Genomic DNA, 25,536 nt, shown 5'->3' with positions numbered 1-25,536 from the left:
TTGACAAATATTGATGCTCCCCCTCCTTTTCTGGTTCGGTCCAAGTTTTGGGGCCAAAAAGCATGGTATGAGGTATAACCTGGTAGTGCTGGGGTGCTCTCAGAAGCCTTGAACCAGGTTTCTGTTACAGCACAGATATCAATGTTCTCCATGCTAAGGAGAGTTTTGAGTGCATGCATTTTGAGGTTTAGACTTCTGGCGTTGAGTAGCATTACTCTTAGTTTCTTATCCCTTGTGATACTTATGGAGGTGGGTTTGTCTTTTGAGCCTTGCCTAAAAAAGGCACTATGGGGGTAGCAAGAGCCTTTGCCAATATCTGAAAGCCCAGGGGTGACAGGTGCAAGCCGTCCCTAGCGAAGCATCGTGGCTTGTCGAGCATGTCATCCCAGGCTGACAGGCATTGGATCCCCTTTGAATGACACCAATACTTAAGCCAATTGTTGAAATTAATCATCTTGTCTTCATATTGTGGAATCATTCTTGGTAAGGGTAAGATGCTACTCAAGGTCAGGGTCATACTGGCCTGGGCTACATGCTCAGAGAGCTCCTCTATGTCTCTTTTCATGTAGTCCAGGGAGGTACATCTCAGGTCATTCACACCAGCATGGACAATGACTGAGTCATATTTGTACTTGCCTTGGAGTGACCTGAGTGCTTGTGATATGTGGCGGATCCTAGCGCCCGACAGGCAGCTCACTGTGACCTTCTCCTTGTTCAGCCTGGTGAGCAGGACGTCAGTGTGCCTGACGATAGAGTCACCTATTACAAGTGTATCAGGTGTGTTGTTTAGCCTTAAGGGCTGTGACTGTTCGGCACACTGGCTTTGTGAGCTATGTGTTGCATGTGTTTTGTTTTGGGGTAGTGGTTGCTTGGGTGTCTGCTTTGGAGGTCTCTGCTGCTTAAGCAGATTTTTATTTAGAGCCTCCAAGTATGTTTTTGTGTGTTTATGTGTTTGGTTTGCTGTCGTGGTAGGTCTATGTGAGACTGGAATTGTAGTGAGTGTGGTTTCCTTCTCCTCCTGACTGGCTACACCAGTACTGAGTTGAGAGAGCTTAGCCTCCAGTTTGGCTATATGGTTGCATCTCTCACATGTGTTGGAATTTGTTGGGAGGAGGAGAGGGTTGTCTGTGTACATGAGGCAGTTGTAACATTGCCTCAAGTTTCCAAGATTCACCAGCTGGACCGGAGGAGATTGACAACTGACCTTTGGACATGCTAGAATAGTACTGGGAATTCCTTTATAATTGAAAAAAAAGGGCCAATGGGGAACAAGGTACTCAAGGGATGTTTGTGAGGGTGTAGCGCTTTTAATTTTTTAGTGCTGACTTATATAATTGCTTTAGTGAGCAAGTGCCAGGTAACTTAAATGCAATGGAAAAAAGCAGTTGTATACAGTTGCCTCCAAGCATGTCAACCAGAAAAATCGACCAGGGCTAGTCAGGCTTATGGGGCAATAGTTTCCAGGATCCGTTGAGGCACCACCTTTGTGGAGAGGAACCACTGTTGCTGTACACCACTCTTTGGGTACATATCCTGTGGTAAGGCTGAGATTGAACAGTAGTTTTATGTTTGGGTTTAGCTCTTCTTGGAGTTCATGTAGGACGCAGCCCGGGACAACGTCTGGTCCCATTGATGCTGTGTTTTTTGCTTTGGAGAGGGCGGCTCTTACCTGAGCATCTGAGATGTCAGGGGGGCAGCACTCTGCTGGGATAGATATTTGCCCTTTTGGTGGGGAGGGGGGAGAAGTTTGCACTGAACCTGTCAGCTAGGATGTTGGCAATGTCTGTGGGTTCGGTGTATTTTTTGTCATTTTGGACTAATTCTGAGCATATCTGGGAATTCCCACCCAGGTTCCTAACATAACTAAAGAAAGCCTTGTAATTATACTTAGTGTCCTGTGCAATTTTTCTCTCAAAGCTGGCCTTAGACGAATTTATGAGTGCCCGTAGTTTTTTGCTAACATTGATCAGAGATGCCTTCCCTTTTTGGGATTTTGCTCTATCATGTAGTAGCTTTCTCCTTCTATTGTATAGTTTGTTTATGGCTGGAAGATTGTGTCTTGGTTTTATTTGGGATTGCATGATCCATGCATTCCAGAAGGTGTTCATAGAATGCGTTTATAAAGGATTCTGTGGCCTGGGCCATATTTTCCACAGGCCCGGGGGTTTTGAAGGATTCCACCTCGGTTTTGAGGAGTGTGAAATTTGCTTTAGAGAAGTTTTTCACTGTGGTTTTCTGGGCAGGGGGTGGGGTCGGGATGTGAATATCCAGTGAGATTAGTTTATGGTCTGATCTTACCAGTGAGGGATACACTTCTGGTCTGGAGCATAGAGTCCCCATGTTGGTGATGATCAAGTCCAGTATGTTTTCCCCTCTTGTGGGAGTAGTAACAAGTTGTTCCATAGCATTTGAGTTTATAAATTCTAGGAATCTTTGAGCTAGGGTATTGGTGCTAGAGTAATGCTCCCAGTCTATGTTTGGGTAGTTGAAGTCACCCAATATAATGGTGTTTGGAGAGACCTTCATATTTTCCAGTGTTGTCAGGAAGGCCGAATGGGGTTCCTGGGTTTGGGAGGGTGGTCTGTAGCAGGCTATAAACTGGAAGGCAGTTTTACCCACTGTTAGTTGCACATGGATAGTCTCTGATGCTTCGTGCTGTGCCACCAACCTGGAGGTTTGGGTATCTTTGACGAATATTGATGCTCCCCCTCCTTTTCTGGTTCAGTCCAAGTTTTGGGGCCAAAAAGCATGGTATGAGGTATAACCTGGTAGTGCTGGGGTGCTCTCGGAAGCCTTGAACCAGGTTTCTGTTACAGCACAGATATCGATGTTCTCCAGGCTAAGGAGAGTTTTGAGTGCATGCATCTTGAGGTTTAGACTTCTGGCGTTGAGTAGCATTACTCTTAGTTTCTTATCCCTTGTGATACTTATGGAGGTGGGTTTGTCTTTTGAGCCTTGCCTAAAAAAGGCACTATGGGGGTAGCAAGAGCCTTTGCCAATATCTGAAAGCCCAGGGGTGACAGGTGCAAGCCGTCCCTAGCGAAGCATCGTGGCTTGTCGAGCATGTCATCCCAGGCTGACAGGCATTGGATCCCTTTGAATGACACCAATACTTAAGCCAATTGTTGAAATTAATCATCTTGACTTCATATTGTGGAATCATTCTTGGTAAGGGTAAGATGCTACTCAAGGTCAGGGTCATACTGGCCTGGGCTACATGCTCAGAGAGCTCCTCTATGTCTCTTTTCATGTAGTCCAGGGAGGTACATCTCAGGTCATTCACACCAGCATGGACAATGACTGAGTCATATTTGTACTTGCCTTGGAGTGACCTGAGTGCTTGTGTTATGTGGCGGATCCTAGCGCCCGACAGGCAGCTCACCGTGACCTTCTCCTTGTTCAGCCTGGTGGCCGGACGTCAGTGTGCCTGGCGATAGAGTCACCTATTACAAGTGTATCAGGTGTGTTGTTTAGCCTTAAGGGCTGTGACTGTTCGCACACTGGCTTTGTGAGCTATGTGTTGCATGTTTTGTTTTGGGGTAGCGGTTGCTTGGGTGTCTGCGTTGGAGGTCTCTGCTGCTTAAGCAGATTTTTATTTAGAGCCTCCGAGTATGTTTTTGTGTGTTTATGTGTTTGGTTTGCTGTCGTGGTAGGTCTATGTGAGACTGGAATTGTAGTAAGTGTGGTTTCCTTCTCCTCCTGACTGGCTACACCAGTACTGAGTTGAGAGAGCTTAGCCTCCAGTTTGGCTATATGGTTGCATCTCTCACATGTGTTGGAATTTGTTGGGAGGAGGAGAGGGTTGTCTGTGTACATGAGGCAGTTGTAACATTGCCTCAAGATTCCCAGATTCACCAGCTGGACTGGAGAGGAGATTGACAACTGACCTTTGGACATGCTAGAATAGTACTGGGAATTCCTTTATAATTGAAAAAAGGGCCAATGGGGAACAAGGTACTCAAGGGATGTTTGTGAGGGTGTAGCGCTTTTAATTTTTTAGTGCTGACTTATATAATTGCTTTAGTGAGCAAGTGCCAGGTAACTTAAATGCAATGTGTTACAGGTAACTTAAATGCAAAAACGACAAGCAGTATCTTTCTTTCAAGTGAAACAAGGAAATAAGTACAGTAAGCAATGCAGATATCACTAGGGATCCACAGAAGCACTGAAAAGCTGCATTTTAGGTGGAATTAGCATTTCAGGGAAATAACAAGCAAGCAAGCATACAAACAAAGCTAGATTCAGCAGGCCTGGATCTAGTCTATGCTACAGCAAATAAGGTGTACTAATTTCAGTAAGAAACAGTTCAAATATGCAGACACTATAAGCCTTTAACCAGAAATTCTCAGCTCAGAAGGGCAGAGTCCAGCCTCTCCTCCCACAAGAGTGCAGACCACGAACCTTCTTAATGTAAAATAATTGGCCTGAAGCCCAAGTGCTTAAACCAGAATTAATACACTTTTAGAATAACAGACACTGAGCCCTCAATCAGCAGTTCCCAACTTAGAAGGATGTAAGCTACCTGTCCTGCCACCACAGTGCAGGCCACAAACCTTCCTAATGTAAAACAACTGGTCTGAAGCCCAAGTGCTTAATCCAAAAGACTTAGAATGATAGCTACACTTTAATCAAGTTACTACCAAGCAGTAATAAATACAATTGAATACTTTAAAGAATGCCTGGATTAATGCTCAAGTTATACAAACAAAGCTAGATTCAGCAGGCCTAGATCTAGTCTATGCTACAGCAAACAAGGTGTACCCATTTCAGTAAGAAGCAGTTCAAATATGCAGGCACTATAAGCCTTTAACCAGAAATTCCCAGCTCAGAAGGGCAGAGTCCAGCCTCTCCTCCCACAAGAGTGCAGACCACGAACCCTCTTAATGTAAAATAACTGGCCTGAAGCCCAAGTGCTTAAACCAGAATTAATACACTTTTAGAATAACAAACACTGAGCCCTCAATCAGCAGTTCCCAACTTAGAAGGATGTAAACTACCTGTCCTGCCACTACAGTGCAGACCACAAACCTTCTTAATGTAAAATAACTGGTCTGAAGCCCAAGTGCTTAAACTAAAAGGCTTAGAGTGAGTTACACCAAGCAGTAATAAATACAATTGAGTACTTTTAAGATGACGCAAAAGTAAAATAAAGTAGGAAGAAACACAAATACAGTAAAATCAGATAATTTTTTTTTTTTTTGAGTGAGCAAATGAGATGGGCACAGGAGGAGTATCCAAGTGCAAATTTACAAGAGGGGCGGGCAGTTTCAAAGCCACCAAGATTAACACCAACACAAAGACAGGCAGGGTGGGCGGGAACCTACTGAAAAACAGAGTCACAGCTTCCAGCTAGATATTCCTCAATGCAACACAAACAAATTACTTTAAATCGTGTATTATTTGATAAAAGTGCAGATAAAAGTTACTTAGCTTCACTTATGCGTTCAGTTGATATCATGCAGGTCTTAGCCGGCCAAAGCTCACAGTTATAGCTTAGATTTAGAAGAAATGTATGAAAAATGCAATAAATAAAATCTGATGAGCAATACTGATAATCCACTTAAGAACACAGATAAGTTACAGCGAATACTGTAAAACCCAAATAATTTAGTTTTTGCTTCAGTTTTAGAAGAGAGCTAGTAAACAATTGGTCAGTTGAGGGCCCTCTCAGAACACCTATGCCTGGGAAAGAAACCAAAAAGTGGTGCACGTTATAAAATACCTTAAATTAATGGATTTACTTGAGATAAAGCACAAAACTAATTTAAGAGATAAGTGCAATATTTCAAATGTAGTTTATATGTACTTCCCTGGCTTTAAAAATGTAGTCTGAATGCGTTGTTTTCAAGCTTCCAAACTTCTAGCAGTCCCAAACTTAAGATGGTTGACTGCTTGTGCAGTGTAAACAAGGGAAGTAGGGATAACTATAACACAGCCTAGTTACAACTCACAAACTTGCCTAAAGCTGTTTTTTTGTTTATAAGTTTGAAAAGTGGCTACAGTGCAGAATTTGATGAGCAATGGTTACAATCCATTTAAGAGCTCAGAAAAATAACAATGGATACTGTCTGAAAAGTGAGTAAAACACAGAATTAGATAAGCAATGCTGATAAATTAAGAACTCGAGAAATAAGAATTAATATTGTAAAACCCAAATCAATTTATAGTTATATTTATAGCTTCAGATTCAGAAGAGTGTTAGTAAAAATGCAGTTGAATGAGTGTCCTCTCTGAACACCTAGGTCTAACAGAGAAACCAAAAAAACTGCATAGAATAAAATACTTCAAATTAATAACTTTAAAGACAAAATATAAAACATACAACTGATTTAAAAGATAGGATAAATGCAATATTTTAATGGAATTTAAATGTATCTACTTGGCTGCAAAATGTAGTCCAAATGCTTTGTTTTCAAGCTTCCAAACTTCCAGCAGTCCCACAACTAAGATGGCTGACTGCTTATCTAATGTAAAAGCACATTGGGGCTGATTCTGGCTTTTTCTTTTAAGTTTGAAAAGTGACTACAACACATAATTAGATGAGCAATGCTGATAATTAACTCAGAAACTCAGAGGATTAACAATGGATACTATAAAACCCAAATCACTTTATAACAGCACCATCATAGTTTGATGAGCAGTGCTTATAATCCAATTAAAATCTCAGAGAAACAACAATGGATCCTGTAAAACCCAAATCAAATTATAACTTGTGCTTTAGATTTAGAAGAGAGGTAGGAAACAGTCGATCAAATGTGTATCATCTCAGAATACCTAGGCACAGCTAAGAAACCAAAAAGCACTGCATACTACAAAAATGCCTTATAGTAATAGCTTTATCTCCAGATAAAGAGCAAGCAGAACACAAAAAGTGATTTAAATCATAAAATAAGTGAAATATTTTAAATGTAATTTAAATGTACTTCTGTGGACGCAAAATGTAGTTCAAATGCTTTTTTACAACCTTCTAAGCTTCCAGCCATCCCAAGAATAAAATGGCTGACCACCTGTTTAATGCTGAATACCAGGCATGCTGGGCTAATTCCCACACACTCTAGTTTAACTCACACTACTGGCCAAAATGGGATTTTAGTTTTAAATATAAAAAGTTACTACCGCACTGATTTAGATGAGCAATGCTAATTTTCCAGTTAAGAGCTGAGAAACATAACAATGGATGCTGCCTGAAAAGTAAGTAAAACACAGAATTAAATGAGCAATGTTGATAATTCATTTAAGAGCTCAGAAAAATAACAATGGATACTGTAAAACCAAAATCAATTTACAGTTGTAGCTTCAGATTCAGAAGAGAGATAGTAAAATGCAATGACGAGGGACCTCTCAGAACACTTAGGTCAGCAAAGAAACTGCAGATTATAAAAATGCCCTTAAATGATATATTTAACTTCAGATAAAGATCAATCACAGCATACAAAACTTATTGAAATGTAAGATCAGGGCAATGTTTTAAATGTAGTAGAAATGTACTTCTTTGGATGCAAAATGTAGTTCAAATGCTTTGTATTAGATCTTTCAAGCTTGCACAGTCCCAAGACTAAGAAGGCTGATGGCTTGTGTAACTAGGGTTGCCACCTCTCCATTTTTTTCCAGAATATCTGGAAATTAAACTGATTATCCAGTAGTCCGGAAAACACTGTACAAACTCTGGTATGCTGTTTCAAAAAAAAAAAGAGACTATCAGAGTTTGTTAAATCAGCATATATACTATGCTTTTTTTTTTTACAGAAAAGTATAGTAAATTGGCAGAAAGCAGGCATCAGGAACGGAAAAAGAGTGGATTCCCCATCAGCTGATGTCATGAAGACATCACAAAATGGGTATAACTTGGATGGTAGAGGGGGTGGAAATGGGTGGGGTTATGGGTGATGTGAGGGGTGTGGCCTTTCTCCAGTTTTAGCCCCAATGAAAGGTGGCAATCCTATGTGTAACATAAAATACCACAGGGGCTGGGTTAATTACCACACACTCTAGTTAAACTCAAACAACTGTCCAAATCTGGCTTTTTAAGATGGAAATGTGAGTAAAGCACAGAATTAAATGAGTATGTATATATATATATATATATATATATGTGTGTGTGTGTGTGTGTGTGTGTGTGTGTGTGTATATATATATATATATATATATATATATATATATATATATATATATATATATATATATATATATATGTGTATGTGTGTGTATAAACAAGAAAGAGGTATAGCTTGACACACTGAATTTTTATAGGATTTGGGAGAGGGACTATGACAGTGACATTAACATAGAGGTCCAGTATTTATATCAGGAGAAGGAAGTTATCAAAGTAGCAACAAAAGGATTAGAATTCGGTCATGCTTAGACAATGACAAGGATACTTTATGTTATCAGAAGCGTATCATGGTCATTGAACAGCAAAAACCTAAAACTGTTAGATGTGTCAGTGTAGGAATTGAAGGTGAACTGATAGAAAACCCTGAAGTAAAAGCCATATAAGACAGAAGTCTGCAGAAGGGCTTATAAACAATGTTATTAACAAAACAGATGCAAAATAAGTTAGGTAATGAGGGTTGATTCTCAGGACAAAGAAATGGTAAATACTTAAAGTGACAGATAAGGAAATGAAGAGTTCTGAACTCACTTCTGTTAGTATATAAATTCACGTGAAGGCAGACTCTAAGCAATAAATATCTATAAGCAGGAAAAGAAAAAAAAATAAGATATATGTAGTTTTGAGATACCCTTTGCCGATTAAATGAAAGGCAACATAGACAAACAAAAGAGAGTGTGGTATCCAACCAGAATATGATACAAAAATAACTGTGAAAAAACAGCAATCACAAGGCTTGTATAGCTAGAAGAGATAATAAAACAGAAGGTGATTTTTTTCTAGAACTGCTATTTGCAGGGGAAGGCAAATTAGAAGCTGTAGTGCCAATGTTATGTTTTGATGGTGGAGGGAGCTATGCCTCTTACCTCAAAACAAGTTACTAAAGAAAGCAGTCCTGATCTAGTGGACTTTCGGGTAAGCCACATAAACACACAATGAGAAATTATAATTACCAATGTTCTAGGGGAAAGGTAATAAACAACATGTTTCCATTACTTCTTATCACTATTTTGAATTAAAAGATTATCTTTTATATAGAGTAAGTAAAGATAGATGATGATGACAAAACCTTATAGGAAACTAGTAATAAAGCTATCCCATCAACACATATTGGGAGGTCACCTGATGATGGCCAAAACTAAGGCAAGTGCATTAGCCAGATTTTACCACCCATGCTTAATGAAAGAGATAGAAAACTGCTGTGCTTCTTTTTCCAGGAGGCCAGAAAACTGCACCTCATCCTGTCTGTAAAAGTCCCTTGGTCCCAACTGCCTTTTATAGAAGTACCATTAGAACATATTGCTGTGGATATCATAATCTAGCAATGAGTATCAGAGTGTACTAGTAACAATGGACTATGCTACAAAATTTCCAGAAACAGTGCCATTACACAAAACTAATACCAAGACTGTTTCAGAAAACTAGCATTATTATTCTCCAGAGTGGGTATCCCTAAAGAAGTACTTAATGATGAAGGCACACCCTTTATGTCAAGGATATCATATCAGTTATACTACTAGTTTAAAGTTAAATATTGAATACATCGGTCAACAATTTGCAGACTGATAGATTAATAGACAGGTTTAATAAAACACTGAAGTTCACGTTAAAGAAAGTTATTGATACAGATGGTAATCACTGTGATCAATTGTTACAATGCCTACATCATGCAATCCAAGCAGTGCACAGGCTTGAACTAGGCTTACCTGGGTGACATGACTGTCTATTTAGACAACCAGACGTCTCACTTTCCAAAAGTACAGGCTAAGTTAGTATCCATGCGACAAGGAGGCTTAACTGTAAATTCTAAGAAAAGTAAACTAAGTATGGTAGAAGTTATGTTATGTGGATACTGTATAGCCACTATGGTGGTAAGACCACAACTAGAAAAAATATAGACCATAGAAACTGGTCTATACTTGGACAAATTGGGTACTAAATAAAGTTTGGGCATGTTGCTTGTCATTTGATAGATCTCATGAGAAGGAAAACTATTGTCAAGGTGCAGCTATCTCTTGAGGCACACTGAGAATTTTGTGAACTAAAAAGGATCCTGTTTTACAAAGCTGTGTTAGTGACCTCTGATTTTAATTAAAAAAATATGGTAAGTACCAATGATTAGATATATCTTTGGGCAGTGCTATTCTAAGACATTTAAGGTGAGGAGCACCCCTATGTGCTATACCATCAGAACAATAAAGAATGCAGAAAATAATATTTCATCATAGAATGGGGGTGGTTAGATGTAAAGTGGTCTTTCTATTCCTTAAAGTATAATTTGTCATTTAGGCACTTCAGTGTTCCAACTTCTCATACTTCATTACAATCGCTGAGTAAGTAGACAGATTGTGATTCAGAGTTTGACTGGGGGGGGGGGCTCTATCCCTTTACTCATTCAGTGTAGAGTGAGCCACGTACGTCTCAACTGTATAGATTTTCACAGTCAGCCCATATTTTTGCCTCACATTTTTTCTCTGTTCCACCTAAAGTTTGTGGTTTTCTGGCAAATCATTGAGGATTGAAGTCACTAAATAATTACCTATAGTCAAGTGTCAGACTTGTTATTCTATCAACTATCTAAGTTTATAAGAACAATATTTAAAATCTGTCCCTGAGTTTGAGCATTTGTGCCACCATTATTTTTAACTTTGCCCTGATTTCATGCACTTAGAGGTTGAGAGGTGTGGTAAATCACAGATCCAGCATAGGTAACAGAACCACTGATGAGTTGTTGAGGTTCTATAACCCATCATTGTGAGTCTGAAACTCCTACTTTTTTATGCTAAGAGATGGTAGTTGTGACATGCCGAGTAGTAAAAAGGTGTATGTGACATTAAATGTGCTTGAGAATGAAATGTTTTCCACAGTGTTAATCAAGAAAACTATGCATTAGCCAGTTAACAAAGCAGTGATTACCAATTAATGCTATACAAAAAGATGTAACCTAAAACAGCAAAAGAGGAAGTTTGTTTCTCATATGGAGGTTCAGAAATATGAGCAGGAGCTTAATAGGTTCATAGGTTCATAGTTGTGTACCAGGCTAACAACCGCTAGGACCTTTTTAAGCCTAGCCATGCATTCCAGATCTCTGATAAGTTCTGGTACCCTTGGCAAGTGTAAGCAGGGACTTGGGAGATAAAACATTTACAGGCAAGAGGCTAGGAGGTGAACTATTTACAGTCTGCCTATGTCCATTAAAGACATAGGTGCCAAACCAGGGATGAATTTCCTGTTCCCCATCTACACTTGATTTGGGTTAGGGAATAACTCTGCTTCAAAGGATGGGGAACCTGTTCAGAAGACGGGTAGTCTCTGGGTTAACAGCTATGTCTCTAGCAGGTACTCCTTTTATCACAGGCAAGGTTTAATTCTTTAGAATGGGTGATTATGGTGTTTTTTGTTTTGTGCATTTGTAGGTCTATCAGGGCGGGCTACGGTGATGCCTTGTATGCCAGGCATAGATCTCCCCTCAACAGCATGTAGGAGACAGAATACAGGGATAGGGCTTTGAGGTGGTTTGCATAATAGGTGTTATTTACTCCCTAAACTTTTTAGAGAGGAACATCTGTGGATGTTCCAGTTGTTGAATGTGTCTGCTCAGATATATGCAAAAGGTAGCCTTGTAATCAGTGATAGGTATGATGAATACCAAATACAGTGGAACAATAACCTCATTGGACCTAGATGCCATACCTTTGTTTATACATTGCACAACAGAGAATGATTACCTCACTACTGTAGACACATGATGGACAAAGGCTAAACTGCTCTGTATGTGTGTCCCCAAGTCCCTGACTACTGGGTCACCTCTTAGAGGTGCATTGTCAGTATGATAGTTACCAGGGGTGGCTCACTTTTATGTATTTTCTGGCATTTAGTTTTAATTAGCTCTGACATCATTTATTTGCCTGTGTCAGCCCCTCTTGAAGAACATTAGTGTTGGTGGGGGATTCTATGGCTGCTCTTAACTTGCAGTCATCTGTAAATTTGGTCAGCCGGAAGCCTTTGATGTTGGCCTTGACTTCAGGGAAGTAGATACATAAAAGGAGTGTTCTCAGGGCTGACCCCTGTGGGACTCCACTGGTGATTGTCCTCTTTGTAGAGGTGGACTCCCCAGTTCTAACTTCATGGGTCTTGTTTATGAGCCAGCTGGCTATCCACTGGGTGATATAAAGGTTTATATCTAACTTCTTGAGTTTGTCAGCAATGCCTGAGTGGGGTATTGTGACAAATGCCTTGATCACAGGCACTGGAGGTGGTGAGTGTGACAGTGCAATTATGGCTAATTTGTGCAATCTATGTCAAGGAACAATCTGGATTATAGAGCTGGGACAGCCTGTTTCCTGGAGGGGCTGTGTGTGGACTGTAAATAGTTGGTAATAAGTAATCAAAGGTGGTATTTTGTTTTTGCTTTGAACTGTCAAGCCAAGTGGGGCAACAATTTTGATCTGTTATGTAAATTACTAAAATCTGGTGCTTAAAGTTGTTCTTCCTTGGACTTGCAATATTTATAAATATATATGTATGTATGTATATATAAATATATATATATATATATATATATATATATATGTGTGTGTGTGTGTGTATGTTTGTGTAGAAAAGAAACAGTAGTAGCCATTATTCCAAGGATGTTAGTGTTGCTTTATTTTAAATGTGCAGATTTGTTTTCTCTTTTTTAAAATGATTTCACAGCTCTAATGAAATTTACAGCTCTTGACATTTCTACGTCTAAGAAAGTGTACAGCTCCTAAACACTGGCCTGTAGTCTGTGCTCACTGAATGTGTATAAGCATGTGGTTTATATAGTCTGGCTAATCTGATGACTCGTCAGCTCATCTAAATATATGACACAATTTTTGCTGAACTGAAAGTGCATTGCTGCAGGTGTATTGCTTGAGTCAGTTTGAATGGAACATCATTTATTATATACAACCAGGAACAGTAGAGCATTGCAGAAAATGTTATGAAAAAGGGCAGAAATGTTTTGCAAAAACTGTGTAATTTCAGGTTTCAGTACCTGACCCCACTACCCGAGTAGCTGGCTATGTTGCAGCTTGTATTAATCTTGTAGGTTATTAGACAGGTGTGCTGCCATGTGCTAAGTGCTTTCATTCTTAGTTTTTCTTAACTGCAGCGCTGGCTGCACTTCATAGGTTCATAGTTTCATAGGTAGGTACTAGGCTATCTTTACACCGTACCTCCTCCAGGCCTCTGAACAATATGCAACACAACATATATATATATATATATATATATATATATATATATATATATATATATATATATAAGATATTCTGTTGGGACTCCAACTTGAACTGATAATACTGAAAACCTAATTATCTCTGCCTGTTTTGCTGAAAAATGAAATCAGTAAGTGAGCTGCTTCCCTCACAGTATATGTAAATGTAAAATGTAGTTCCAAAACCCTATAAATGCAGAGAACATAGAATGCACAGCCTGCTTGAAAATGGTTTCTAGTAATTATGTTGACTGATTGATTTTATAATTATGCAATTAGGTGACTTAAACTTATATGGTGTCTATTCAACTTACTTGAACATATTCAACATTAAAAAATAGGGGATTTAAACCAATATATTTAATTTAACATTTAGGATAAACAAATTATTAGCAGGGAAATGTAATCATACAGAGCAAAACGATGTAGTCACTTCCTTATCCATGTCATTCGTGATATTTTGACCTTTTCTCATACCTGTTGTTTAATTCCCTTTGTCACTGAAAAGTTCTCTGCTTGTTTTAACTCAGGGTTCTTCTGATCAGCCTCTAAAATATAGCCTTAATAATGAAACCAGTCAGAACAGAAATCAAATGCCTTTACTACATTCTGCAACATCATGTTAAATGCATGCTATACTTTTTAGATTTACTTGAATATATAAACAGATTCAGCATTAGTCAAACATATAATTTCATTATTTATAAAAAGAAAAATACAATTTGTACAAAGATGAAAGTGGAAATTGCAGCAATTGTGAAAAAAACCACAGGTGCAATTTTCCAGTGCTCCTGTATTCTTTTTTTTTGCCTCCTTAAATCCTGTCTAATTGCTGCACTTCCTTCATCAGCTGACCCATTTATTCCACGAGGCTGGAAGCCTGGCATTCCCAGACTAGGCAAGAACATTATGACACACTTTTTCCCACCTGGGAATCTCAGTAGAATTATCTATTCCCTAGCAGCAAGAGTCAATGGTAGGGGTTTGGCTAACTTGCTAGTCTTAAGGGGTGATCTACCCTCTCCACAGATAGGAGAATGCCCCCCCCTCCTTCTCCTACTTTGAGCTCTGCTGCTGGCTACCCTCCAAGGGGAAACATGCCTCTATTCTATGAATTTCACTTTGGGTTACAATGCACATGCACTTTGGTAGTATGGGCTTGCTAGCCTCGAACCCCATAAGGTGTAACACCTCATGCGATGAGCTTGAGCTACCTTTCAACCCTAAGCTGGCCACAGGCAGTTACTCCCCTTCTCTCCTGCCAGCTCCTACATGCAGTCAAACAGCTATTCATAAGCATGTCACCTGCACCATGCTCAGGGTCTTATCCCATTACACAGTAGAACTGTCTCACACCTTAATCTTTCTGATACTTAATACTGTTCTTCTGGTTTAAGATGATAATACAGAAAATATTCTGCTATCAATCAGTATGCAGTTAAGTAATATTACAGTATGCTGTCCAAACAGAAGAGGGAGACAATATTTCTTTCCTTAATTAATTAATTTTTTTTTGGGGGGGGGGGTGATGTACAGTGGTGCAGCAGTTAGTGTGGCTGCTTGGCAGAGCTTGGCTGTCCAGTTCACTTCTCAACTAAGGTACCTTTTGTGCAGAATCTGCATGTCTTCCCTGTACCTGTGTGGGTTTTCACTGTCTGCTCTGGATTCTTACGACATTCCAAGGGCATGCCATAGGTGAACTGATGATCTCCCAAACTTACCTAAAATGCATACCATGTGTATATATGTCTCTGTCTTTGTATGTGTGTGTGTGTACCTTGTGACAAAATGGCATCCTGGGTAGAAATTGATTCTCTTCCTTGTGCTCACTGAATGATAGGATAAGTTCTGTCTCTCCCATGTTACTGAAAAAGGATTTACCAGAAAGGCTCATCCAGACTCTGCTACACTTTGCTGTGAAGGAAAGGTTAGTTTGCTTTTATTTTTTGTATTTTGTATTACTGTATTGCCTTTCTATATTTTGAATACTGTGGTTTGTTTTCTTTACCTTGTGTTTTACTTGCATTCTGCTTTAACAGCATATTAAAACTTCAAAAGAGACCACAACTCTCTCCCTTCTGAGTCAGGCAGAAATTAGAACTGTCAGGCAGAAATTAGAACTGATCAATTAAGGACTCATTCATAAGATAGAAGAGGTCACTTAAGGTTAATCATTTGTTAACTGAGGGGGTGGAGCTTGGAATTAAATCTTCTATTTAAGGGGTAAAATAAAACATTTCAGAGCTTTACCAGAAAGGCTCATCCAGACTCTGCTATACTTTGCTGTGAAGGAAAGGATAAGCTATCCTTTATTGGCTTTCTATATTTTGAATACTGTGGTTTGTTTTCTTTACCTTGTGTTTTACTTGCATTCTGCTTTAACAGCATATTAAAATTTCAAAAGAGACCACAGCTCTCTCTCTTCTGAGTCAGGCAGAATACCACTGTCTTTTTAGTTGCCTGCCTCTTATGTTAATCTGACCATATATCTCATTTCCTCTCTACTTTCACTGGCTTGTGTGAGTAATCACAAAATCATCATTTTTGAAATCCCTCCCCTTCAACTATTTAAATTTATTGGCCATCCTACTGTATTCCATAGTACCAGAATACAAAAGTGACCATCCCTTTCAACCCATCTTGCTGTTTTAAAAATAGTAACTCTCCACTAAACTTAACTTTTTAAACAGGTAAAACTTAAGTTATCTACTTTCACATCTAACTTCTCTAGTGCACACTGCAGTGTGCATTTTTTTCATCTTACCTTTAAGCATCCCTGTGACTAGCACTTTCTCTAATACCTGCTGGAAATCACTAGGAAGCCTTAAACTGATACAAGCACTCAACTCTCCTTGTTAATAAGGATAAATTAATAGTAGGCACTAAACAGCCTATAATTGCAAAGTACCTGGCTAAGATAAGGGAAAACAGCTCCTGTACTTTGCAAAAAAAAAAAAAAAAGCACCAAACCAGGCATGTCCAAGGGTCAGCTTCCAGTGATTTCTCCTGTCCACCTGGTGAATCTGGGCATACTGGGGCAATGCAGCAATTGCCTCATGTACACAGACAACCCTCTCCTCCTACCACTCAACACTACAACCTGTGGGATATGTACTTACATAGGCAAAATGGAAGCAAAGCTGTCTCCACCCAAGATTGTGCTAGACAGTCAAGAGGAGAAGGTTAACATCCACACTACACCTCAAGCAACACACAGCCCTTCTAAACCCACACCACCAACACCCACATACAGCAATACTAAATCTACATATGCAGAAGCTCTTAACTGTAACCTGCCCAAGCAACAAGAACCTCTGAAGCTGAAATGCAAACAAACACCAATCACAACCAAAGTGTCACATAGTTCACAACACCAGCGTGCCACCCAGCAACAGCCCCTAAGGCAAGACAATGTACCTAACACTTTAGTCATAAGTGACTCTATAGTCCGGCACACTGATGTCCTTCTCACCAGGTTGAACAAGGAGAAAATTACAGTCAGCTGCCTGTCGGGTGCCAGGATCTGCCACATAACGAATGCACTCAAGTCACTCCACAACAAGTACAAATATGACTCTGTCATTGTCCATGTTGGAGTGAATGACCTAAGATGTACCTCCCTGGACTACATGAAAAGAGACATGGAAGAGCTCTCGGATCATGTTGCCCAGGCAGGTATGACCCTAGCCCTGAGTAGCATCCTGCCTTCGCCCAGAATTATACCACAATATAAGGACAAAATGATTGACTTTAACAATTGGCTAAACTTCTGGTGTCATTCAAAGGGGATCTAGTATCTGTCTGCCTGGGACGACATGATTGACAGACCACGATGCTTTTCCAGAGGTGGTCTGCACCTGTCACCCCTGGGATTCAGGTTACTGGGTAAGGCTCTTGCCACCCCTCTAGTGCCTTTTTCAGGCAAAGTTCAATGGACAAAACCACCATTGTAACAGGTACAAGCATGCAAAATCTGAAGGTAATGCTACTCAATGCTAGAAGTCTAAACCTTAAAATGCACTCTCTCGAGGCACTCCTAAAAATGGAGAACATCGATATCTGTGCAGTAACTGAGACCTGGTTCAAGGCTCCAGAGAGCACCCCTGCAATACCAGGCTACAACTCTTACCACACTTTTCGGCCACCAAACCAGGACCAAAACACTAAAGGTGGAGGATTGTCAATATTCACCAAGGATATTCACACCACCAGGCTAGTTGCCCAACATAATGCATCTGAAATTCTCCAGGTGCAACTAACACTAGGTAAGACTGCAATCCAAATTGTAGCTTGCTACAGATCCCCCACCATATCCCAAGAGTCTCACTACACCTTTCTAAACATACTGGAAAATATTAAGATAGAGCCAAACACCCTAATACACCTGCTAACTACCCTGTCATTAACTGGGAAAACTACTCATGTACCAACACCTTTGCCCAACGGTTCTTGGAATTCATAAATTCCAATGCTCTGGATCAACTAATCCATAGTCTCACCGGGGGCTCCAATATCCAAGACCTGGTCATTACCAACATGGGAAATCAATGCTCCACACCTATGGTCACCCTCTTGTTAGTCAGGTCTGACCATAAGCTAATCACCCTTAACATCCACATCTCACCCCCCCACCCCCAGTAAGGAAACCTCCATAAAGAACTTCTCTAAAGCCAACTTCATGCTACTCAAGTCAGAAGTGACAAACTTCATGACACCCATGCAGACGGGAACTGAAAGTTCAACTGCTGAATCCTACACTAAGGCACTGTACGAGCACATCCACTCATGCATGAATCATGCCATCCCAACTAGAACCAAGATGCTTTCATCCAAAAAAAGGATTACAATCTGGTGGTCCCCTGCCATAAACAAACTTTACAACAAAAGGAAGAAACTGTTTCAGAAAAGAGGAAAATCCCAGGATGCAAAAAAACTCCCTTGCCAGCCTCAGTAAGAAACTGAGATCCCTCATAAAATCCTCCAAAGCTAGTTACGAAAATAAAATTGCCAAAGATTCCAAAGACAGCCACAAGGCATTCTATAACTATGTCTAAATGGCAATGCTCAGATCTGCTCTGAGCTAAAACAGAATGGCATTAAATATACTGATCCCAATGATATTGCCAATATCCTGGCAGATCGATTCAGTGCCAACTTCACCCCCCTCTCACCCCCTAAATGGCCCATCTCAATACCGGAAGATTGCCAAATTCCGGTAATAACGGCCACACAGATAAAAAGCACACTCTCCAAAGCTAAGAATACAGCATCCATTGGACCAGATAACATCCTGGGCTGTGTACTACATGAACTACAATATGAACTGGCACCTCGCCTAAGTGTCATGTTTAATCATAGCCTCACCTCAGGTTCCATGCCCACTGAGTGGCACAAAGCTACCGTTATTCCACTCCACAAGGGGGGGGGATCCACCTTGGATCTCAGAAAGTACCGTCCCATCAGTCTGACAAGCCTTATCTGCAAGGCCATGGAGCGTATTATTATGGAACTTATAAACAAAGACATTGGCAACCTTCAAACACTGGACCCCACCCAGTTTGGGTTCGTGAAGGGCCGATCTTGTCTCCTGAACCTGACTGACTTCTTCAAATCAGTCTCCAGAGCCATGGACAAGGGTAAGGTGGTCCACACAGCCTATCTAGACCTTGCCAAGGCCTTTGACACCACCCCCCACTCTGGAATCATAGATAAACTTACTAAGCTGGGCATTAATCCCTACATCACCCAATGGATTGCTAACTGGTTTACTGACAGAACCCACACTGTAAAAGTAGCCGACTCCAAGTCCAGCTCCAGACAAGTGACAAGTGGAGTACCTCAGCGTTCAGTCCTGGGACCACTCTTGTTTGGCATCTACTTCTCTGAAGTACAGGCCAACACTAAGGGACTCTGGCTAACACAGTTCACAGATGACTGCAAACTGGGAGCCATTATTGAATCCACAAATTATGTGGATACTCTACAAAAGGGTCTTATAGAAACAGATGCTTGGTGCCAGAGCCATGGGCTCAAACTCAATGCCAAGAAATGTATAGTTATCCCCTTTGGGAAAAAAAAACATGTATCCATGAATTACCATATAGGTGGCAGTACACTAAACACTGAAAGTGTGATAAGAGACTTAGGAACACAGGTGGACAGTGGTCTCACCTTCAATAACCACATCGCCACAACAGTCAGGAAATCCTTCTATGTGGCACACCTCATCACTAAGGTCTTTTCATCCAGAAAAAAGGAGGTCATTGTCCCACTGTACTCATCCCTCATTAGACCCATTATAGAATACAGGGCCCCATTTGGTATGTACCTCTCAAGACATCTGCAACAACTGGAAAGGCCACAGAAATACCTCACTAAAAGAATCACAGGCCTAAAGCAGATGCCCTACGCTGACCACCTTAAAAAACTCCCTCTATACTCTGTCGCATATCGTCTACTCAGAGGCGATCTCTGCTTAACATACAAGGCCATGTCAAACCCAGAGCTGTTGGACATGCTACACTTAAAGAAATCCCAATCCCTCAGAGCCACATGCTCCAGGGATCTAAACCTTGTCATCACAATAAACAAAACATGCTGGAGGCATAGGTTCCTGACCCAGAGACTCCCCAGACTCTGGAATAGATTGCCCATACATGTCAAGCAGAGTGCCTCTTTGGCCCTCTTCAAAAGGAACCTTGACGATTGGATGGGAGAAAGGAAATTCATCCCAGGGATCACGTCAGTCACCCTGCTAGACAGGGGTCCAGGGAAGTAATAGTGTGGGAAGAAATAGCCAGGGAATTGTTATGGCTAGGCTTGTATAGGCCCTAGGGCTGATAGCCTAGTACCAACCTATGAATCTATGAAATAGGTAACAAAGAATGAATGAATGAATGAATGAAGTAGTTTTGTGATCTAGCACAGAAAAAAAAAAAAAAAACATGAAACAGAAACGTTCTTGCATTTGTTTTCACTTAAATTGTGGCGTGACAGACTGACTTCCACCTTGTTTGGGAGACGTAAGTTTATCTTCTATGCCTTTGTGTAATACTCATGATTAGAAAACGCATAGCTTAGACTGCACTTCTATGCAAAGTTCAAGGGGAAAAAACTGACACACTATTCCTTCATCTCCTATATTTAGAGTGAATCTTAAATATGAGTAGTGTTATTAAGTCTTCCACATATTATCATATGATTTCTGGTAAGAGCAACAGACTGTGGTGAAACTGCACTTTATACAAAAATATTTGGCTGAGCTGTGCACACACAAAAGAACCCTCCCCACTCCAGAAATCAACTATAACCTACCCCATGATATAATGAATTCAATGTATCATTGTAGGCTGTATATAGCTGGTATATTGGGGCTCCCCCCATGGGTGGTTTGTGAGTTAAGACCCCATTTATGGATTATTTTGGTGACTGCACAGTTTGGCAACATTTTTGGAAATTATTTTCTTTGGCTGTGATTTGGCCAGCTGTAGTGATCTCTGATTTCAGGTCCCTATCTATAGAACTGTAATCAAAAGTAAAATCCAGGTGGACTAAATGAATGTATTTATTAATATTTATTATTCTGTAATATTATTAGTATTTATTAACATGTACACCATACACAAAGTTATTGGCACAGGCACATATGCATGAGTGCATTCATATGAAAGAATAGACATACATACACATGAGGGCACAGGCACATACTCACTCACACAAACACATTGAAATGCACAGATGCATACCCCAACAAAGGTGCATAGAGACACGCGGGTGCACACACACACACACACACACACACACACACACACACACACACACACACACACACACACACACACACACACACACACATATGATTAAACAGCAGGCAAAAAGGCATTGAAAAAGTCCATCATTTAAATGGCCACTTTTTGAAACAGGAACCAAAATGGAGCTATATGTCATCTGTATCAAAAGGTATGGAAACAAACAGAAGTTAACTATATGTTATGTCTACTGATTTTTCATATTCATATAAAGTTTCAGCTTCAGAGAATAATACTGAGACACGGACACACCAGATAGAGTTGGCTATGGCATGGAACCGGGTTGATATAGCGAGGAATAAGATCTTCAGTGATGCCAAGAAATGGAAAGTAAGTTTACAATCTGATGAACTAAACACACAAGCTTACACTGCACCCTCTCTAATGCTAAATTAGGTAGGTAGTTTGTAAAGTGTCCTTTTGCAGTAGATATGCTTTAACAGATGTCGATGTTTTTACCTCAAACTGTTTATTCTAGCTCAGGTAAGTGTTAAATAAACCAAAAATGAGAATATTGCCTGGACATATATACATTATAAACATACCTGTAGTTTAAAATTATATTTGTTTGATGCTTTTATAAATTGCCAGTAACGGACAGATTTATGTTAAATGACTCTTCCATTGTATTTTCCTCTGCTCACTAAATATGTATTGTGTAAGTAGAAATTTTCATTTTAAGAACACTGTATGACAGAATAAAGTTCTGTTAGAGTTTACTTTTTCATGATTATGTAGTGCATAAAATGGTTAGATGGTATGAGGATGTTCTCATTGTTTTCATAATGTGATCTTTCTTGTATTATTTTAGAGGTTAATTTGGTTATGCAAATAAATATTTTTAATGGTGTATTTTTTAATAATGATGTATTTTTTATTTTGTTAGTTCCTGTGGAAAAAGACAGGTTATGAGGCTGGGATGAGGATACTAATTCCAGTATAAGACATCAGGGAGGGAAGATTCTTGGCAAAGATCCAGGATGAGGAATGAGAGGCCAGTTCATATCTTAGTGGTATAATATGGTTGGCATGAATAAAGTTTTTATGGATTACAGCAAGAAGCATAACAAAATCTGTAATCTACTTTGATTGAAATAAGTTTTATATGTACCATGAAAGGAAATGTAGCAGGTCACTATAAACACTTATCTTCTTTTTCTTCTGGCTTTTCGTGGTTGGGGTTGCTGCAGTGGATCACCTATCTGCTCATGATTGGCAGTGGAGTTTTATGGGAGTTGCCAGCCCAGTGCCCAACCTTCCACAGAAGGCACATACACACACACACACACACACACACATTCACACCTAGGGCCAGTTTAGAGTGTCCAATCTACCTACAGCTTGTCTTTGGGATGTGGGATGAAACCGAAGCACCTGGAGGAAACCCACGCAGCCACATGGAGGACATGCCGACTCGGCACAGAAGGCACCCCAGCTGAGGATTGAACCAGAGAACCACTTGCTTTGAGGCGGCAACGCTAACTGCTGCACCACCGTGACACCCCACTATAAACACTTATTAGAGTTACTAAATGAAAGGCAAAAGATGACAATGTCTCTAGAGACAGTCAAGGAAGCCAGTGGTTTAGTGCAATGTATTCTAAGAGCATGCAGAAGCAAAGTACTTGAAATTTTGATATCTAAGTTATTGTGAGAGAAAGCAAGCTAGGCAGAAAAAATCTTATCTGTATAGCTGTGCTATCAGGCCAAATCAATTATAAAATAATATGAATTACCTAGAATGATACAGAGAGGTCAGTATTGCATAAAAGCTCAAGAAATAATGATCCATACATTTCACTTTCTGGACAGAATTGGCCTTTAGATCATCTGAAGATGTATGTATAACTTTCAAACACATTTTTTTACATATACTATGCTTGGCTCAAGTGAAAATAGAACAATTGACAGTATTGTTCTATTACTGGATATGGTACAGTGTCACACTCACTAACATTAATACTGTTACCATAAATTCCATCTTAAAAATTCCACCCTAAATGTCTGGGCTGTTTCTTGGAGTTCAGTCATATCTGAGTCAGCAGAATTCAATGCCTTGGAAAGCGCATGTCCTTTTAATCTCTGTTGCATTCTGGCTTTCTTCTGTTTTGGACATCATAATTATGTGCCTTGGATGATTTGAATCAACAAGCAGGCTAAACAGACTCTGGATTTCAAATCCCAGGGGTAGTCCTACAATAAAATAAAAGGATAATAACTGATATTGTATACATTAGTAAGGCTTTACATTACAGGAAGTTTTTGCTGCAATTTCCATCTTCTCACACACACACACACACACACACACACACACACACACACACACACACACACACACACACACACACACACACACACACACACTCATGTATATATACTCATGTGAGTATATGTGTCTGCATATAGATAGATAGATAGATAGATAGATAGATAGATAGATAGATAGAAACACTATTTGTATACACATCTAATTATCTGTCCAATTTTCCTGTCTGGCTATTACTGCTTGCCTTCCAGAATGGTCTGCCCACGTATTCGCCTCCTTATTGATGATTAAGAACAAAAATGAAGGGCGGAATACATTTATGGTGGAGTACATTTGCTATACTAACAGGCAACATTAAGATAAATAAATCTGGATTAAAAACTTGCTGTAATTCATTTTTGAGATGCATTTTAATCCCATGTCAGTGAAGTCATTTTAATTGCTTTAGTGATGTTTTTCATCTGCTTCATTTGCTTTCTAAATTGCTACGGCATAGCTGAATTTATTGAGAATAACTACTTGCTCATGTACTCTTTTGCTTCCACAGACTGAAGATCTGCACAAGCTGATGATAAAAGCATTAATTAAGTGCCGGCCAGGGTTTTTTAAGCTCTTTATAAACCTAGGTGGCAGCTTGGAGACTTTTGCTACTGAGAATAACCTGAGAGAACTGGATGAAAAGCACTTTAATAAATATTCAAAGGTAAGTACATTACTTTCAAAGATAAACTTAAGAATCGTTTGATAAATGTCTTTAATCAAGGCTAGTAGGTTTCCATGTTAAAGCACATTCAAAAGGAATTATGGGCAACTCTCATATTACGCTTGCTGTTTGTTTGTCTGTTTTTATATTTGTTTTTGCATTTATTTCTTTTACATTTGTGACTAAATAAGTGAACTGTTCCAAAGACAATGTTCAGCCAGCACCTGGGCCATAGTGCACAAATACAATGAAATCATACAAGAAAAATGGTGATCAGGAGATTTACAGACTATAAGTTTTGGAGACAAATAGTTAATATAAATAAAATTTGAATTAAAGGCTAACAATTATAATAAAACTATGAAAACAGTTAGTATATACAGGATCCAAGCACTAAAATAGAAAACAATCACATCTGCAATAAAGAAAAAGAGAATTTAGTAGATGGGAAGATGATATGACTGATAAAATGTAATGAATAGAAAAGAAAAAGGGCTAGTAGAAGTCATTAGTGGAGTTATAAACGAAGTACTTTGAATATGTTTGGTATGATACTGAAAAGGTCAACATACATATTCAGGTGATAAACAGCACAAATAAAGCATAAGGGAGTAGACTATTTCAACAATAGATAAAGAGTGAACCAAAACTATAGGATAGATGAGGAACTGGCAGGATTTATTTTAACAGCAATAATGACATCACTATGTTGCATAAATCACTGGAACTGCCCTTCATTTTATAGCTGAAAATTTAATTAGTAGTGTTATAAAACGACAGACTGTGCTATTTAGTCAAGCTAACTACAGAGTTTGTTTTTGAGTGTCATATATATTCCCATGGAATGTAACACATTTTCAGGTTATACAGTAGTATATCATCTCTTTTTCTACTTGACTGAGACCCAGGATAACACAAGGAGCTGAAAAATACGGTATTCTTACAAGCAGCATGTGAATATTATACTAGCTAAATATATCCCTGACAGCACTTAGAAAGGCGGTACTGATATGATGTACCTTGAATTTGTAAGGGATGTCAAGCATATGACTACCTGAATCAGATGATGCAGGTGGCATTCTTCGAGCGGTAATGATTGAAGAGCACATTACATATATACACAAGAACATGGAGCTGGGAACTTCTGTTAGTAGTGGGACTTGAGCTGTGTAGAGCACTTTTCCATACTATGTTTCATATGTATTCCATAAGACAGGGAAGCTGAAACATTGGCTGCTTTTATGCATACTACAGATTTTAAATGGGTATCTTCTTAGATATATAAATATTTATTGACTTCCAACACAGAGAAGTGTACTTTATTAATTTCCCAATGTATACTTGACACCCCTACTACCTCCAAATTTAAATTTAAACTCATTCTTAAAGAACACCTAATCAATAAAT

General features: G+C 39.4%; 1 protein-coding gene across 1 annotated transcript in view; it reads left to right on the top strand.

Moving 5' to 3' along the window:
- Positions 1 to 25,536, top strand: part of LOC122805507 (transient receptor potential cation channel subfamily M member 2-like) — a 914,064-nt gene that overhangs the window by 379,987 nt on the left and 508,541 nt on the right. Inside the window, exons 10-11 of the mRNA XM_044075701.1 lie at positions 21,375 to 21,490; positions 23,974 to 24,129. Coding sequence (XP_043931636.1) covers positions 21,375 to 21,490; positions 23,974 to 24,129 — 272 coding nt within the window. The remainder of the gene's footprint in view (positions 1 to 21,374; positions 21,491 to 23,973; positions 24,130 to 25,536) is intronic.

The sequence above is a fragment of the Protopterus annectens genome, chromosome 6.part1, assembly GCF_019279795.1.
Source record: "Protopterus annectens isolate FY-2018-M chromosome 6.part1, PAN1.0, whole genome shotgun sequence".
Taxonomy (NCBI): domain Eukaryota; kingdom Metazoa; phylum Chordata; order Ceratodontiformes; family Protopteridae; genus Protopterus; species Protopterus annectens.
Note: the sequence above shows the minus strand (reverse complement) of the source record. Positions and strands in the feature narration are given on the sequence as shown.